Source organism: Diplotaxodon limnothrissa, linkage group LG19 (genome assembly GCF_057381915.1).
Source record: "Diplotaxodon limnothrissa isolate DT_005_m linkage group LG19, D_limnothrissa_male_GT1.1, whole genome shotgun sequence".
NCBI lineage: Eukaryota > Metazoa > Chordata > Actinopteri > Cichliformes > Cichlidae > Diplotaxodon > Diplotaxodon limnothrissa.
Window position 1 is genome coordinate 26,871,983 of NC_140614.1, and position 16,294 is coordinate 26,888,276.

At 41.8% G+C, this 16,294-nt stretch overlaps 1 protein-coding gene across 4 annotated transcripts in view; it reads left to right on the forward strand.

Annotated features, from left to right (window-relative positions):
- qkia (QKI, KH domain containing, RNA binding a) overlaps window positions 1–14,063 on the forward strand; it is a 79,438-nt gene extending 65,375 nt beyond the window's left edge. Inside the window, exons 5-8 of one of the 4 annotated variants that reach the window (XM_085343437.1) lie at window positions 6,582–6,669; window positions 8,062–8,502; window positions 10,523–10,597; window positions 11,838–14,063. In XM_085343437.1, coding sequence (XP_085199563.1) covers window positions 6,582–6,669; window positions 8,062–8,502; window positions 10,523–10,597; window positions 11,838–11,854 — 621 coding nt within the window. In that variant the 3' untranslated portion in view covers window positions 11,855–14,063. The other 3 variants (XM_085343436.1, XM_085343440.1, XM_085343439.1) reach the window with 3 other exon arrangements.
- Window positions 14,064–16,294: the final 2,231 nt, after the last annotated feature.

Below are 16,294 nucleotides of genomic sequence, written 5' to 3' on the forward strand. Positions count from 1 at the left end.
ATTCATATGAAATTTAATCTGCTTTTAATGCTGATATGTTACATGAAATACCAGCCCAGTTTCTAAGGATAAACATGATCACTCAGAATTTCTGCGTGGCTATTTCCCTATTACTGGAAAAGCTTTTCATGGAAAGAAAAAAAAGATATATTTTTTTAAAGTTCTAGTTAGTTCAGTTAAAAAAAAGTATTTCTGTTTCCCTTCTTATTTTCTTGTCCTTTCTCCTGTCCGTGGCAGAGTCTGTATGGGTCTGTCAGTTGATATTGATGGGGCTATCGGCAAGCACCAAGGCTGCCCACTTCGCTATTCTCCAGTACAATAAAAGGCTGTAATAAGCCCCATAGATCCAGTAACCATTTCCAGTTCCATGGCTCAGGCTGTTTCTACCACCCATACCTACACCACATGCTATGAACAACCCCAGAGAAGCTGTAGGAATAAAGTATGCAATTAAATTAATACCCTTTTGCAACATATGTCTTACATACTGAGCTACAACCGATGCTTCTCCAGACGGAGCAGAGTTGGCACTTCTGAGCCTGAGCTTTTGGCACTTGAGCTTTGTTATGAAGTAGAAAGAGAAGTATTAACAGAAGAGTTAGCGCCTCACTATATGTGCCACTTTCAACCGTACCTCGATAAGCTGTCTGATTGACAGCGATGGGGCGGAGCAGCCGTGATGCGTTTGTAATAATCTGACTGGAGTCAGGTTCACTTCTATGCTAATGAGCAAGTGTGTTGGTGGTTTAGCATGACTAATGGCGCACATCGCTAACAGCTGTCTGGTTGTGAGGACGGGAGCAAAGAAGTTCAGCAGAAATAAAGAGGCTTTACGGGAATGTTGTGAAGGCATGAGGCTGCGAGAAAGCAAAGTTGCAGGAGATTGCATTGTTAGTCTTTGGGGAAAGGGAAAATACAGTTGAGGCCTGATTCTCTTGGCAGATATGTTCACAAAAGCTGAGGAGTAAGGCAGAGGCAAGAAAATTGCCTTTGAAAGTGCAACAGTGAATTTGAAAAAGGGCAAACAGCACTTACTCTACTAGACCCTTTAAAGGGCCTTTTTTAATGAAAGAGAATAGATAAAAATGTGATGCCCATTTATAAGACTTTTTTTTTTTTTTTTCCCCTGTAGTTGATTGATACATGGTCTTGTTGCTGAAAAGTGATAAAGGTCTAATATGTTTTTATTCTGTGCGTGCATGTTTGTGTCTTTCCCTGGTGGAAAGACACACTTGTATATATGAGTGGCATGTTGGATTTTTTTTTTTTTCATTTCCAGAGCATCTCTTTGATTTACAGTCTTGTCCATGAAAACACTGGAATTAGGTTTGCTGCACAAGTGTTTTCATTTCTTCCCCCCCGTCCAGGTTCCAAGTTTGCTTTAACTATCTTGCATTGATTAAACTTCTTGTCACTATTTAGTGTGGAGATGTTTTGAAGCTTGCTACAAGTACTCATTCCATCCTCTTCTCTCACACCCTCCACTTCTGGAGAGTGTGGAATTGTTGATAAGTCGTCTTGGCAGCATAGCAAGAGTAATCATTTCCCTCCAGATGTTAGAGTTTGGGAAGGAACCAAAAGGGAGTGAATAGAGGGAGGGATACGGGGGGAGAAACCAGCTGCCGCCACTGCCAGTTCCACCCATATACATGAAGTCACCTACTCCTCCCTTCCCGAGACTCCCAATATCATCTCCTTCACTCCCCTCTGCTGAAAAACTTACCCTCCCTTCTCATTCTCAGTTCTACACATACTGCCTCCCTATACCCCAGGAGGCAGCTAGGGCAGGCAGTGTTTACCGCTGAGGTAATTGGAGTAGTTTGGAGACAGCCTGACCCTAGCCCTGCTAAGGCCTAAGGTGTGTGTGTGTGTGTGTGTGTGTGTGTGTGTGTGTGTGTGTGTGTGTGTGTGTGTGTGTGCGCGCGCTCGCGCTCGTATACTCACATGTGTGCGTACGGCTGTTTGTGATGACTGGCAGAGAGGCCAGGGAAGGAAAGCAGGCCTTAGCCAGTGTCATCCCACTAGGGAGCAGACAAATTGGCTTTCACTACTCTGCCTGTCTTTTCTCGTTTCATATTCTTCAGCTATTCCTTTCTTCTTCCTACCTATCTTTCCATCTCTCCACCAACTCAAGGACAATCTTTCACGCTTTCTCTTGTACTTGCTCCGCAGCGCTTTTTCTCCTCCTGTTACCCTTTTGTTCCACTTCTCTTTCTGTATCTCTCACTGCTCATCATTTCATCTCTCTGAGCTGAGCTGCATAGACTGCGACTCTTGCCAGATATGAGCAAAAACTCCCCCTCAGTTGCAGTCATAGACATGAGGAAACTCATCCAACCTAATCCAGGCGCCTGTTGCATTTTTCTGTGGGTGAGAGGGGAAAGGAAAGGGCCTTCAATCGGGGTGTCAGGGCGAGAGTGAGTGTACACAATCATTCATGGGATGCACATGCAGTAAATGCCATTAAACACTATTGTCTAATAAAAACTAGCATTAGCTACAGTTTGTTTTCATATAAAAGGCTGACACGAGCTGTGATCAGAAGAGGCACGGGAGAGTGAAGCGTGACAGTAATTTAGCATGCATCTAGTGACCTCATCGCCGGGTTGTCAGGTAGGCATTGGGACATGGCTCACCTGCTTTAGCTCATCACACTGCCTGCTCCTCCTCCGCCACCTTCCCTCATCCCTCCGTCTTGCTTGTCCCTGATAGCTTTTACCGCTCTGCTGATTTCACAAATAGGCCTCATTGATTGAATCTGATTCTTGTGGATAGAGCAGCTTTATTGAGTGGCTTTTTCACTGATGGACAGGAGCGTGTGTGTGTCTGTGTGTGCGTGCGTGTTTGTTACACACATTCATGTGTGCATGTAAGAGATGATAAGAGAAAACTTCCTTTCCCCATCCCTCTCATTCTGTAATCCAGGAGCTATTCATCTCTAGGGAATTCCAGCAGCCAGATCATTACAGACACACACAAAGAAGCTCTCACACACACTTAGTGCAGCATCAGAATGAAGATTTTATTATTTATTGTGCATGCCGACTGAGGAGTCTGTTAATTGTGACGACACCTTGAGCAAGACAACATTTAAGTGTTAACTGCTCTCTCAGGTACCGTTCATCATTTATCTAATCTGTGCTTCTGCGGGGGGAAGCAACATGATTTCTGCAGTACCGTCTTTTGTTTCCTGCCCGTGTAAATGGCTGTGTCTTTAGCCATTTTGAGCCTGTCATTTTTCAGTTGTTGTTTTGCTCAAACTGTAGCACTAATACAACCAGCACTTCCCAAAACCTACTACAGAGAAAAGTGGTGGCAATGCTGCAAGAGGGATTTTGTGTTTTGATGCAGAAAATGAGCTTGTTTCAGATGTAAAACAGAAATGGATCTGTCTTGCGTTTGGGGGGTTTAGTGAGCAAACTGTTAGAGGCTGGAGATATATCGGCAGCCCTCCACTGAGGATGTACACATTTCACACACAGCAATGCACACCTCATCCTTGCAGCAGCAGCAGCATCTGTGCTTTTCCCCTCTCGCTGCCCTCTATTTTGTCTCTCTCCTCTCAACAGGCAGTGTGCCACCTATGCAGAGTTGGATGGATGGTGGCACCCCCTTCCCCTTGCACCCATTTAACCCCCACAGCCCTGCAGATCCATCATTGCTCAACACACACAACACATGTAACACCCACATCCCTGAATGCATATGTCCTGATCTGTAGCTTCCTACTAAGTAACCCCTAATCGTTTTGTCATATACTTTAGAGTCTCACCCCTGAAATGTGCTAATTATTATGTCTTTTTCTTTTTTAAGTCTTAGTCTGTTGCAACCAAACTGATGCTGTGTTCTTTGCACTAAGCTTGCTGGGATGCTATGTGCTCATTAAGGGCTTGATCTTAATATAAGAGACAGTTCATTTAAATTACAGTTAGAGGTTTTTCTGCTTGTGTGTAAAATAAAACTTGAATGCAAGTGTGGTTTTAGCAGAATTGGTATTCTTTATCCAGCTCTCCATGTAGGGACACGGGCAAGATTGTGTGATTTATTATTGTCAGAATAAACATATTGAGCCTTGAAAGTATTACACATGCAGCCCCTCGTCATGATTTTCCTCTGCAGTAGTTATGTGATTCATTTTGTATTTTTTTCTCTTTACTTTTCATCCCTCAATTTGACTGCCTTGATTATACTCTGTTACGGATACAGACCCGGCAGCCGAGTAGTCATTCTTCTAATATTTTATTTCAAGTCTTCTTGAAGTCCTCCACCCGGGGCGCTTGCGTAGTTGGTGCATTACAATGTAAATTCTCTCCACGGTTCCGGAAAACAGGCAGGTATGTAGACATTTGCACGAACCCTCATGCTCTGGGTCTGATGATGAAATTTACATCACTTGTACCCGAGCATACTTGTGGACGTGGGAAGCTTACGTTTGCTTAAGCCAGCTCCAGAGAAAGGATTATGGACTTTTAGGGAGACCCAGACACACACATAGAGGGAAGCAGGAGAATAAATGGTTGTTTTGATTTATGAGAGTCATTAGCAAATAACGGCAGGCTTGTCCCACTTTCTGGACTGCGCAAGGTTGTAGACACTATGATTATATTGACTTTGTAACGTAAGTAACTAAAGGTGATCCCAGAAATGGAAGAAACAGAGATGATATTGGATTTAATGTTTATTGGCAGGGCTTGTTCATTCACGTGTTCGGTTGTTTACGTAGAGATTGCAGCATCTAATTAGTACTGATTTTGTCTCTCTATTGAAGAGGGTTTATTGGTCCATGTTAGCGACTGACCTGGGCCGTGTTCAGTTAGTGTTGAAGCTGCATGTCAAGCGGCCCTTTGCTCACCTCCAAAGCTAATGGCGAGGGAGTAAAATAGTGCTTGGCTGCTATTTTAACACCTTGTCTTGACTTGTCTGTCATACAGCACCGTTCAAGCCTGTAGCTTGATTTATTTATTTATTTATTTTTAACCAATTTCTGAATGTGCTAGTTAGCATAAGTTGTCATTTGATTAGATGTAAAATATTTGATTCAGAGGTGAATATTAGAACGCCATTTTGAATGAAATTAATGATCATTTAGATGTTAATTATTGGTAATGTAAAGCTGTTTGTTTAATCAATCAATTTCTAATTACCTGGAAAATAAAAACATGTCTGTTGAATCACTAGTTATTGTTTGATCAGCCTTTGCAGCTTGGAATAATTCTGTGTCGTTTTCATGCTTTAAGACCTCCCTATTAAAAGAAAAGAGAGACAGATCACAGTGGAGGTAGCGAAGGAAAAGAAATTTCCTTGCTTCATTAATTGGCAGCTCTGTGGTACACTAAACATGCCGTGTGCACACAGACACACACACGCAGACACACTGTTGAATGCTGTGACTGCTCTGAAGCCACAGCTTTATATTTAGTCAAGAGACCAGCCTCTGTCACTTTTTCTCTTGCTTAACCTCGCTCTTTCTCTTCCTCTCTCGGTGGCTGTGTTGAAGAGGAGTCTCAGGGGAGGGCTTAACTCTGAGCCCTCGTTCTTTTTCCGTTTCTTTCTCTCTCTCCTTCCACGTCTTTTCTTCCCTTATCGTCCTGTGAATGGAGCTGCAGGCTGTTGTTGAACTGTGAATTAGTCCAGGAGACACACTCTGCACCTAGACAAAATAGAGAAACGGAGGAGGTTCAGTATCTGCCTTTCTGCTTTCATTCCTGCCACCCTGACAGGTTTGCCTTACTCTGTGCACACATGAGGCGTTTAAATGCTGGTGCAGAGTGTATGTGCCTACGAGATGAACTAGTGAGGGAACAAGTGTCACAATTTTACCTTGAACCAGCAAAAGGTATAAAATCAATAACTGACTTGAGGTTAACCTGAGGTCAAGGCTTCACGTGCACCCTCGGTTTTGTGAATAAGCCACGTAAGACTGTGCCTATATTATGACGTACAACCTGGAAAATCACAGGGAGGGGTTTGTGTTGTCATGGTTATTGGATGTTCGGTAGCTTAAGGGGAAATTAAGTTTGGGTGGGGTGGGGCGAGGTGCAGAAAAGAAACTGGGAGGAATGGATGGGTGAGTGGGAGGAGGAAGGAGGGGTGCTATCTTAATTGCTTTCCGTGAATAATTTCAGTCCCCTAATTTGGCGATAATGACAGTGGCTGCTGCTTTTGTATTTATTTATCCAAACATTAATTGACAGGACTGACATTAGCCAGTGCGGTTATTGCGCATTTGATTGCGCACAAGGGAGCAAAGAAAATTACAGTAATTATCATTCTGATATGGATTATGAATATGCATTCCCACACTTAATGTCTCTGTCAGCATTTTAGTAACAACAAGGCACTCTGCCACGACAACAGCCCTTTAGCTTATCTCATATCTGCTTCCCTAAACCCAGTCCAACCAGTGCTTCTGGAGAGCAGATGACACGTCGTGTCCAAATGATTTAACGGCAACAGCCAGACATGCGGTTAGGTGAAATGGTCTTCATGTGGATTGTTTTAGTTGTCCGATAGTTGTCGGCTCATGTTAATTAATGTAAGGTGTGTTAATGTGAGTATTAAAATGTTTTGTTTTTTAACAGGCGGAGGGAGAGGACAATTTGAAGAAGATGCAGCTGATGGAGCTAGCTATTCTCAATGGGACATACAGAGATAACAACATCAAAACACGTAAGCGAGCTGCAGTGAAAAGCAACCGCATCCCCAATTTCCATAATCCATCAGTTTTCTTCCATACATAATAAAAACCTTTAATATTTTAATGATATTTTTCCAATATTTCCCATTAACTCATACTTTTGGTTTTCATTAAATAAATGTGCAGTCAGCTCCACTGTGTGCATACATCATATTATCTCTGACTATGAGCAGACCTCTTTTTCAAAACTGTTTTCCAACCATAAGTAGGAATACCTCTGTTCCATTTTTCTCCATATTTCTTGTCCTCTCTGCCATCCTTTCATCCACCCATCCTTTCCCCTGCAATCCACATGCATTCACCCTGTTTTACTCGCTCCTGGCAGACTTTAAATATTAAGCACATTGCTGTATTTCACCTGCTCAGTTCTGCATGTCAGTTGCTGATTCACGTGTGTTTTGTAATCACCAAATTATGTTTGAAAATGTAAATCATATACAGCCCCAATGTTTGACTTAATGGCAAGTTAATCTGAACTTGTGCATGTGATTATTTTCTTAATAATTAATCAAAATTTAATTAAAAATGTCTCTAAAAATTGGTTATTCTGTACACATTTTTTTTTTTTGTTAATGAAAGTTTAAGCGATTAATTTCTTTGTTGAATTTTTCTCATTTAACATCTGCCTAAATGGGAGCCATGATGAAGTAGCCCACCACCCAACTGCAGTTACAAAAGCACTTTATTTAATAGGCTTCCCTTTGGGGAAGCTTGTGTGGCACAGCTTATAGAACATGCTAATGCTTAGCCTCTATAAGAATTATATTTGTATGTCCATTTGTCATCCAACACAAACTGAGTGCTGACTTTGCAGAGGATGGGCATTTCTTTAAGTTTAAATGCTCCCACTCTGACCTCCACATCAAGTTCAAAATTCTCCTCATTTTGCTTATTTATTTATTTATGCCATAAAAACTGCCTCCTCCTCTATATGAAGTCAACAGCTCTGTTTCTGTTGGCATGCGTGTCGTTTAACTCACCCATATCATTTCCAGTAGGTGAATGTGTAGCTGCTGTGGTGATCGGTCTGCTTCAGATGCACTGGGATGATGGCGTTATTTCAGTATTTTTGTGCTTCTTGTGTTTTGGTGTGTGGGGTGATTTTATTTTTTTAAATTTTGTTTGGCAATGTTGACAAAAGATTGTCGCTTTTGTGGTTCACCACCATGATCATTGCATGGACTAATTTTCCCTTTTGCTCCTCTCCCCTTTCTCTCTATCTCTCTCTGCCACTTCCTGTTCACCCTTCCTTTCCCCCTTTCGTATTTTCACACTTCACTTTTCATCTGTGATATTGTTCAACCACACTACACTTTATCTCTTGTCCTCTTTCTTTCTGTTCCTGTCCTTCTTGCTTATGGCAGCCACCCTTGCGTTCTCTCTTGCAGCGGCGGCAGCAGCCGCTCAGGGCCCTCGCCTCATAGCGACCTCCACAGGTCAGGTGTTGCCTCCCCAGGCACTGCGGCCTCAGACGCCAGCCGGGGCCCCCATCATGAACCTCATCCGGCCCACTCAGATGGCTGCCATGCTGCCCAATGGCACCCCCACCCTGGTGCCTCCCACACCGGATGGCGGGCTTATCTACACCACCCCCTACGAGTACCCTTATGCCTTGGCACCCACCTCCCTGCTGGAGTACCCCATCGAGCATAGTGGGGTTCTAGGTAAGAGAGCCTGGGGAAGCATGGGTGCCGCAGGTACAGCGACCAGCTTTAGCCAGCCTGGACAAGAGGCCAGCTTGTTTTACCCCGGAGCTGGGGTGCTGGACGCGGCTTCCATGAGCCACAGTCAGGACTTGTTGAAAGGTAAATATGTCGTGTCCACCTGAGGATCAAAACAGACAAACTCACAGGGTGGATGTACTGATGAAGCTCTTGGTGATGGGATGACCAGCTATGTTGCTCATGGACACTTTGTTAAATGGCAATGGGGGGCAATAATTACCTTGTGTGAGGGCCAGGCTAATGGGAAGTTCTCTATAGACTAAAGATATTCACTGTTTAGTTACGTTCTTGCCAAACAGTTGCGCTCTCAGGTTTATATTGCCTCTTGTCTGCAAGGTTTATTATAGGTGGACTTGCACTTGCCTCAGCGTGAAACGAGGCACACTGACAGTAACACACTCGCATACACGCAGGTCTGCTCCCTAACCCTTTCATGCACTGGCCTAGAGGTTTATTCAGTCTGGCGGCAGATCCCCTTGGATTTCTGCAGCTTTTGAAATTATTTCTCTGCGCTGTTGTCTGCAGGCAGGCCTCAATGCCTGCAGATAGTCCCTCTCTCACTCCCACTGGGGATGTTCATTAAATTCCCCCACTCACTCCCTTTTTTCCTTCTCTCCATTGTCTTAGCTCTAGCCCCGTTGAACCGGAGCGCTGTGCTAACACCTGACGCTCCACTTACTTTTTGTGTCAGAAAAAAAGTCCAATATGGAGGGGGGTCTAATATATGTTGTGTTTATCCCCGACGGTGCTTTAAGCTCAGCTCATCTGCTACCAAAGAAGAAAGAACTAGGTTTAGGCCTGGTACCGTCCCCATATGTTATATTAAGGCTCTAGTTAACACAAAAGAAAAGCCGTTTCCCGCGTTAGGCAGGAGAAACCTTTGTTAGCCGCTTTCCAGATTTAATTTGACACTGCACTTCACTAATGTTCACAGATTCATTTGGCAGCAGCAGACACAAGTGTGGTTTTAGCTGACCTGTGTATTTGAGGTGCCTCTGGGAGTCATGTGTAGAACAGACAGGGGCAGCTGACTGGCTTTTCTCTCTTTAACTTGCAGGGTTACACCAGCTTAGTGCATTTTATTTACTCACACTATCGATTGGTGCTTTCAGCAACACAGGGCCCTGTGGAACACGCTCCCTCTCATACTCGCGCGCGCACACACACATACTCACAGACTTGGCTCAGTTTCCTGCGCTACTGTATCTAGCCACCAACGGCTTCTCTGAGAATAAAGAAATGTCAGGCCATCTGCTACTTCAGAGTAGTGTAGTTAGCTGTGTAGTCATGGGCCAAAAAAATCTGCTCTTGATAATGCCAGAAGAAAATCTTTTTTTATAACTTATTTCGCATGTCCTCGCTTCCTCTGGGAAATGTTTTTCTATTTCATTTTTTTTGTTGTTGTTTTAAATCCATGCACACATCTGAAATTTGTAATACTTGAACATAGTGTGGCACACAAACAGTTTTTGTGATGCATACGAGGCGGTGTCAACCGCTGCAGTAGAAAGAAATCAGTTGTGACAAATATAGGAAGGAAATGACAGCCTGTGCCGCTAGTGAGCAGATTGACCTGGAGAGAAATGTTGAAAAGGGAAAGAGAAAATGAAGGAGAGAGGGAGAGGCAGGTGGTGTCTGGCACTATTCAATTACCATCAGAGCTGTATTGGATTTCCCCACCTTTCAAAATGAAGAGACAAATTTCTCTCTGTTCCCCTTTTGGATCCCACAGGAAGAATCACATTATTTTTCTAGACAGCCCTGGAGCCTGTACCCTTTACCTACCACCCCATCCACCCACACATATAACTCTGAGCACTGTGGAATTTTAGTACTTAAGTTATGAATTTTTAAATACCAAGTAAATCTCCAAAAAGTTGTATAATTTTTTTTCTACTGCATTTTTTCTACATGTAAAAGGAAAAAAAGAAGACGTGCTTGTGTGTATATGTACTATAATCTGTATTATGTTATTCTGTGTATTGTTGTGTAATCCGAGCATTATAATGGTTAAAATGTGAATGTTATCACTGTACAAATGACTGTTTTTGCCCTCCTCAAAGTGAACGGTTTCTAACCCTGTGGACCTGTTACAATCTAGGTGCAATGGCTACTAAAGTGAGACGGCATGACACGCGGGTCCATCCTTACCAAAGGATTGTGACCGCTGACAGAGGTCAGTTTAGTCTCTTAGCTACACTTTGATGTTGACTTATGCATTTCAGTGATTATTGTATTATGCCTCGATGCCTTAGTTGGGAATTTCTACATTGTCTGTATTGCATTTTGTTTTGTTTTCCTGTCCCCCTGCCACCTTTCCTACCCCGTATCGCCACACGCCAGTTAAATGGTTGATTGTGGTATGCACATTTTGTTTACATTTAGTACTTAACATATGCAGTATGTGCAGACTGTGTATATGTCAAAGCTCAGGCAAAAGTGATGTTGAAAGGTTTGGGTTTTTGCAGCTGTGAAGCCAGGACAGGTAGTACTTTGCAGGCAGTGTTGAAAGTGTATAATGACATTCCTCTGATGTGAGATTAGAGCCTAAAATGGGGCAGGCTTGTTCCCATACATGATTTATCTCCTCGACTCATAGGGAGCAGAGAAAAAGGAGACTCATTTCTATACTGTATCGTAAAGACATAGCAGGCATAAGGCAAGTGGCCGTGCTGCTACCAGGCCCCATTTCACCTTGAAATTTACATTTATTTTTGATTTTTTGATTTTTCTCTGGAAGATAGGCACGCACAGACATAAGCTGAGGTAGCTTGCATTCTCTCCAGTGTATTGCAAATATATTGAAATAAAGCTAAAGTACATTTTTAATATTTCAGTTGTACATGAGGTACTGTCATTTTATATTTGAGCATTTTATATCAAATGTATTTATGGTTTTGTGTATATTTATATTCTATAAAAATATACTGCTAAATAAAGAGAACGAATCGGAAAACAGCGATTCATCTATTCATTGCACATATAACACTAGTCTTAGTTATGCTTCACATAACTCTAGTTATTAAGTCTCCTTAACACTAATCACACTGTTTGGAGCTTGCATTCCAACTCGAACGACACTAAAACACTAGATTTTTGTTACTTTGTTTGTCTGTTCGACCTCTCTTTGCTTCTATTTTTGGTTTTGGGGGCAATGTGTGCTTTATTTAAACCACCAAGCTACCTGATTCAGGGTGGGGCTTAGTAGTTTGGATCATGCCGTTGCGGCGCCATGATCGCAGTGAGATTAGCTGGGTTCACCTCATGTTGGCAGGGGACTAAGAGCAGGGGGCGACGTAAGAGATTGCATTCATTTTATTGTTAAAATGATGTCATTCCAGTCTCTTCTTGCTGACACTAATATCCTTTCTATCTTTTTTTTTCTGTTTGTTTTGTTTTTGTTTCTAACCACCTAGCCGCCACCGGCAACTAACACATGACCTTCTGACCTCTGAACTCTTCACCCAATGACGAGCCGCCCCAAGCCTGCCTGCTGATCAGTTAACTGGTAATTGCCTTTTGCTAGCCTCTCGGACGCAAGTGTGAGAGAGAGAGAGAGAGAGAGAGAGGCGCCTGCCCATACAGTTACCCTAACACATTCTGACAATAAAAATAAAAAAAAAGAAGAGAGAAAAAAAGTAGAAACCAACGCAGAATCTTCACAGAAACACAACGAAAACCCAACAAAGTTGTGTGATATTCATAAATATTTTTTTCCCTTTGTTCATTGAGTTCGATTCCCATTCTTTCTCTTTCTTTTTCTTCATGAATCACACACTGGGTGGACGTGTTTGTGGTATGACTCATAAATCTGCACTGAATTACATAGCAATAAAGACCCCCACCCCACACACCCCACCCCCCTTCCTCTAATTACTCTGATGTGGTGACCTCACTTGTATGAATCAAAGTTGAGTATTTATTTGACGCAAACCATTTGGTTTCAGAGTAATGGCCCTCAGATTGACAGCCCCTCCTCCCCTCCCTCAAAATATAGATATAAGAGCGTCTACCTGCTCCCACCCTGTCCCAAAACCCACCCACGGGGAGAGAAAAAGAAACAGAAGGAAAGAGAACATACACTCACATTAACTTGTTTAATTTCTGTCATTTTCACGTGTAGTTCAGTTGTTGAGCTCTAAGATGTACTTTTGAGCTGACACATTCTGGGTGTGCCCTCTAAACAGCTTTCTGTCTTTGTTTTTATTTAATTTTTTAAAAAGCATGGCTGAAATGATTGCTAAAGGAGCTTTTTATGATTTATGTGTTTTGTTTTTCTCCTGTCTGTTTTTAATGCTTTTTTTTTTTTAGTCATTTTCTCCACTTGATTTTGTCCTTTTTTTTCCCCCTGTTGTTCATATTTGACTAATTAGCTTTTGCTTAAACCTGACCAGCCAAAACCAAGGCGAGGTGGTTAGCTCTAAAGCAGTACGCCAACTGATGTTCAAAGCAGGCTGCAGAAGCTTAAGAAATGATGAAGGGCAAGATGGGAAGGTCACTACTTGGGCTGATGGTTCTTTGTGTGTTTTTGTGTGTGTTTTTAATTAATACTACAATGAAAGTAGGGTGTGTTGAGGCTTCGGGGGGAGGGAGAGGGAAATTGCCCCCCCCATCCACACTACATCCACTATACAGTGCCTGATGTATTTTGACAAAAAAAAATCTCAATGAGTTAGCTGAGCTGTGATCACAAAGACAAAAAAAAAAAGTATTAAGTGTGCATATTTAGCCAAAGGGTTTGCCAGTGAATTATATATCTGCAGTTATGCATCTGTCTCACAGAGGGCTCTCTTTGTGATTTTTAAGAGTTTAAAAGGGTGTGAATTTTTAGTGCCTGCCTTCAGCTGTAACAGCCAGCCAGCCAGCCAGTTTAGATGATTTCTCACCCATTACTGCTCTGTTTTCTTTTAAGGTGAAGAGATGCTAATCAACACTAAATCAACATGTTACACAGTGACAGCAAAGGGGGGAGGGGGGCACTTTGAAGTTCTGTACATAAATGCTTTTGCCATGTTACCTGGATTCTATATTAAGTTGTTTCATCAGCCACGTTGCCAAACAGATGTTTTATTTTGCCATTTTTTTCCATCTCCACGTTTGACTAATTCTTTTTAAATGTATTTTAAGTTTTAACCCCAGTTTGAAGACTTTACATGAGTTGAATCGTGCAGTTGGCATAATCTGAGCCTACTTGCATTTTTGTGTTTTGTTTTTTTTACTGATGAAATTTCTTTTTTCTTTTTCTTTTTTCTTTTTTTAAACTCGAGGTAAACGATCCAAAAGCGCATCCACAATGTGTCACACCTCCCTGTGATCATAGTCTAGCTTCTGAGCCCACAATCTTTTGTTTAACTCTCTCAAGAAAAAAATAGGATGTGAAAGCCATGCCTGCCTGTTCAAATTGCTTTATACATACGTCTTATATATATAAATATATATATAAATATATAAAAATGTAGATATGTCATTGCATATTCAAATACAGAAGAGAACAAAAAAAAAGATAATTTTACAGGGTGCTGGAGATGAGAAAAAATAAGATCTATTTTTGGCAATTTTAGCTTTTGATACTTTACTTGCAGTTACAAAATCAGAAAAAAATAAAGAAAAAAAGTTTAAAACCGTATAGGGGAAATGGGGGGGGGGGACCAAGTGGGGAAGGGGAGGGGGAGAAGTGCTGTTGACCTTGAATATGATTGGAAAAGGAAGACCAAAACAGTCACGACCCTTCGGAAAGTTAGCGAGCATCAGAGTGAGACGGACGCCTAGAGAGCTTAAAAAGATCAAATCAAAGTGCCTTATCGACAGTGGTTTCTGTTTTCTAGTATTCCAGTTGTGTTCAATAATATCCAGCACCCACCAAGATGGCGCAGAGAGGAATGGCTGGTGTTACACGCTCTGAAAGGTCGAGCAGGGTAGCCGCCACCGTATCGTGGCGTTACCGAAGTTATTCTATGCAAAAAGAATAGCAGTCGTTTTGACCAGCTACAAACATGTGCCATGGTTTTGTCTTCCTGAAATGATTTTTTTTCTCTTTTCCTTTTACCTGATGGCCCTTTACTCTGCTGTATGAGCAGATTGTGTTCTCTGTTTTTTTAATTATTATTATTGTTATTTCGATTCTAACGATCAAATGAGATATTGTCTTGATTTTTGGTGACTTTGACTAACTTCCTAGAACAAATTGAACTGCCAGTCGTGACCCAGTAGTCTGCCGGAACATGTTTTTTTTTTTTTTTTTTTTTTTTTCCCTTTTTTATAGTTTGTTTGTTTTTATTATGAGCTAAGAAAAATACATGATGTTCAAGGGAGTGGATGGAAGAGCGAACAGCAGGTGGGGAGGGTCGTCCCCACTACGCCTGTTTGTTTTTGTTTCAACAGCTGCAAACTGAAAGCATCCAGTCCACGTCTCTCAGCGTCAGCTTGACAACAAACTATCAATACAATCATGAGGTTTAAATTGGACAGCTGAAATGTTGGAATAATGAAACAAGCGAGGCCCGCTTCACCGCCAAACAGTTCTCAGCTGTTGAAATAACTGACAGTTTATTGCTGGAAGGTGAAATAATATTAAAATTGAGGAATTCTTAAATCCAATATAACACTTGGCGGTTTTGGTTTTTTTTGTTGTTTTTTTTCCCCCTCTATTCATAGCTCTTTCATCACGCTGTTACAGTGAAAGGTCAATGAAATATTCTTTTTCAGTGTTATTATTTTTATTAAATTGAAATGCAATATTAAAGTGGAGCAAGAGATGGTTATTCGGCATTTGACAGTATTAAGAAAATTCCCTCTGCAATGTTACAACTTGCTGTGTCATTGTGAAAGGCTGGATAAGACCATCAGGGGAAAGGTTGACTCTTATGCCTACCGTATTCTCTCTGGCCTGCCTACTACATGTATGATAATGTAATTAACAGCCATTGTTACAGGTTTATAATGTATTTTTCTAATCTCATTTTATATGTATATTAATCATGTTTCTGAGTGCTTTTTTTTTCTTCTTCTTCTTCTTTTTTTTAAATGAAACCCACTGCAACCCCCCTCGCCCTTAAACAACCCTCTCTCCTCCTTCTCCCCCGCCCCCTCCCCTCATCTCTTTTACATCTTGAAAACTGTCTCTTGTGGGGAGTGTTGCCTTTTTCCCTGTTACGTTTTGTTTTGTTTTCTTGCTGATTCCCAGCTTGTTTAACTCATTAGCTACTTTATTAGTTAATTTTTTTTCCTTGTCACGAGTATTTTTACATGCTTGCATTTAGTTTTCATGGTGTATGCTGTTATTTTTTTCTTATTAACCTCTTGGCATTTATTTTAATAAAACATTCTTAGTAAGAATTTTACTAACTTGCTGATATTTTGTCTTGTGTTTATAACCAGTTTCATGAATGTATTACCTCTGGTCTGGTTCACGGACTAACACGATTAAAACCAGTTGTCCTGCCACCACTTCCACTGACTGACAACGCACATTACATGAACGCGTGTGCTCTACATAAAACCACACTACACACACGCACAGATCTAACTGGAAACTGCACGAGTTGATAAATGTCCCTCACTGCCGCTCACGCGCTCTCACCTCTGTGCTGACTACAAAAAAAGAAACCAACAAAAAAAAGTCTCTTCATACTTGCACCCAACACTGCTGCTATGTCTTGTCGTCTCTCTCCGAAGCAACTTTTTGTTAGTTGTCCTATCCGCCTGTGTCACTGACCCTCCGCCGCCCCCTCCGTGAGACGGCAGGAAGTGTCGCCCTGTCTGAAACAACAAGCCCCACATTGCTCGAGGTCACGGGTTAACCTCTGGGTCGGCTGTTCTCTCTCCAACGAGGCGCGCACTGATTAAAAAAACAAATACATCTCCACACGCAAAG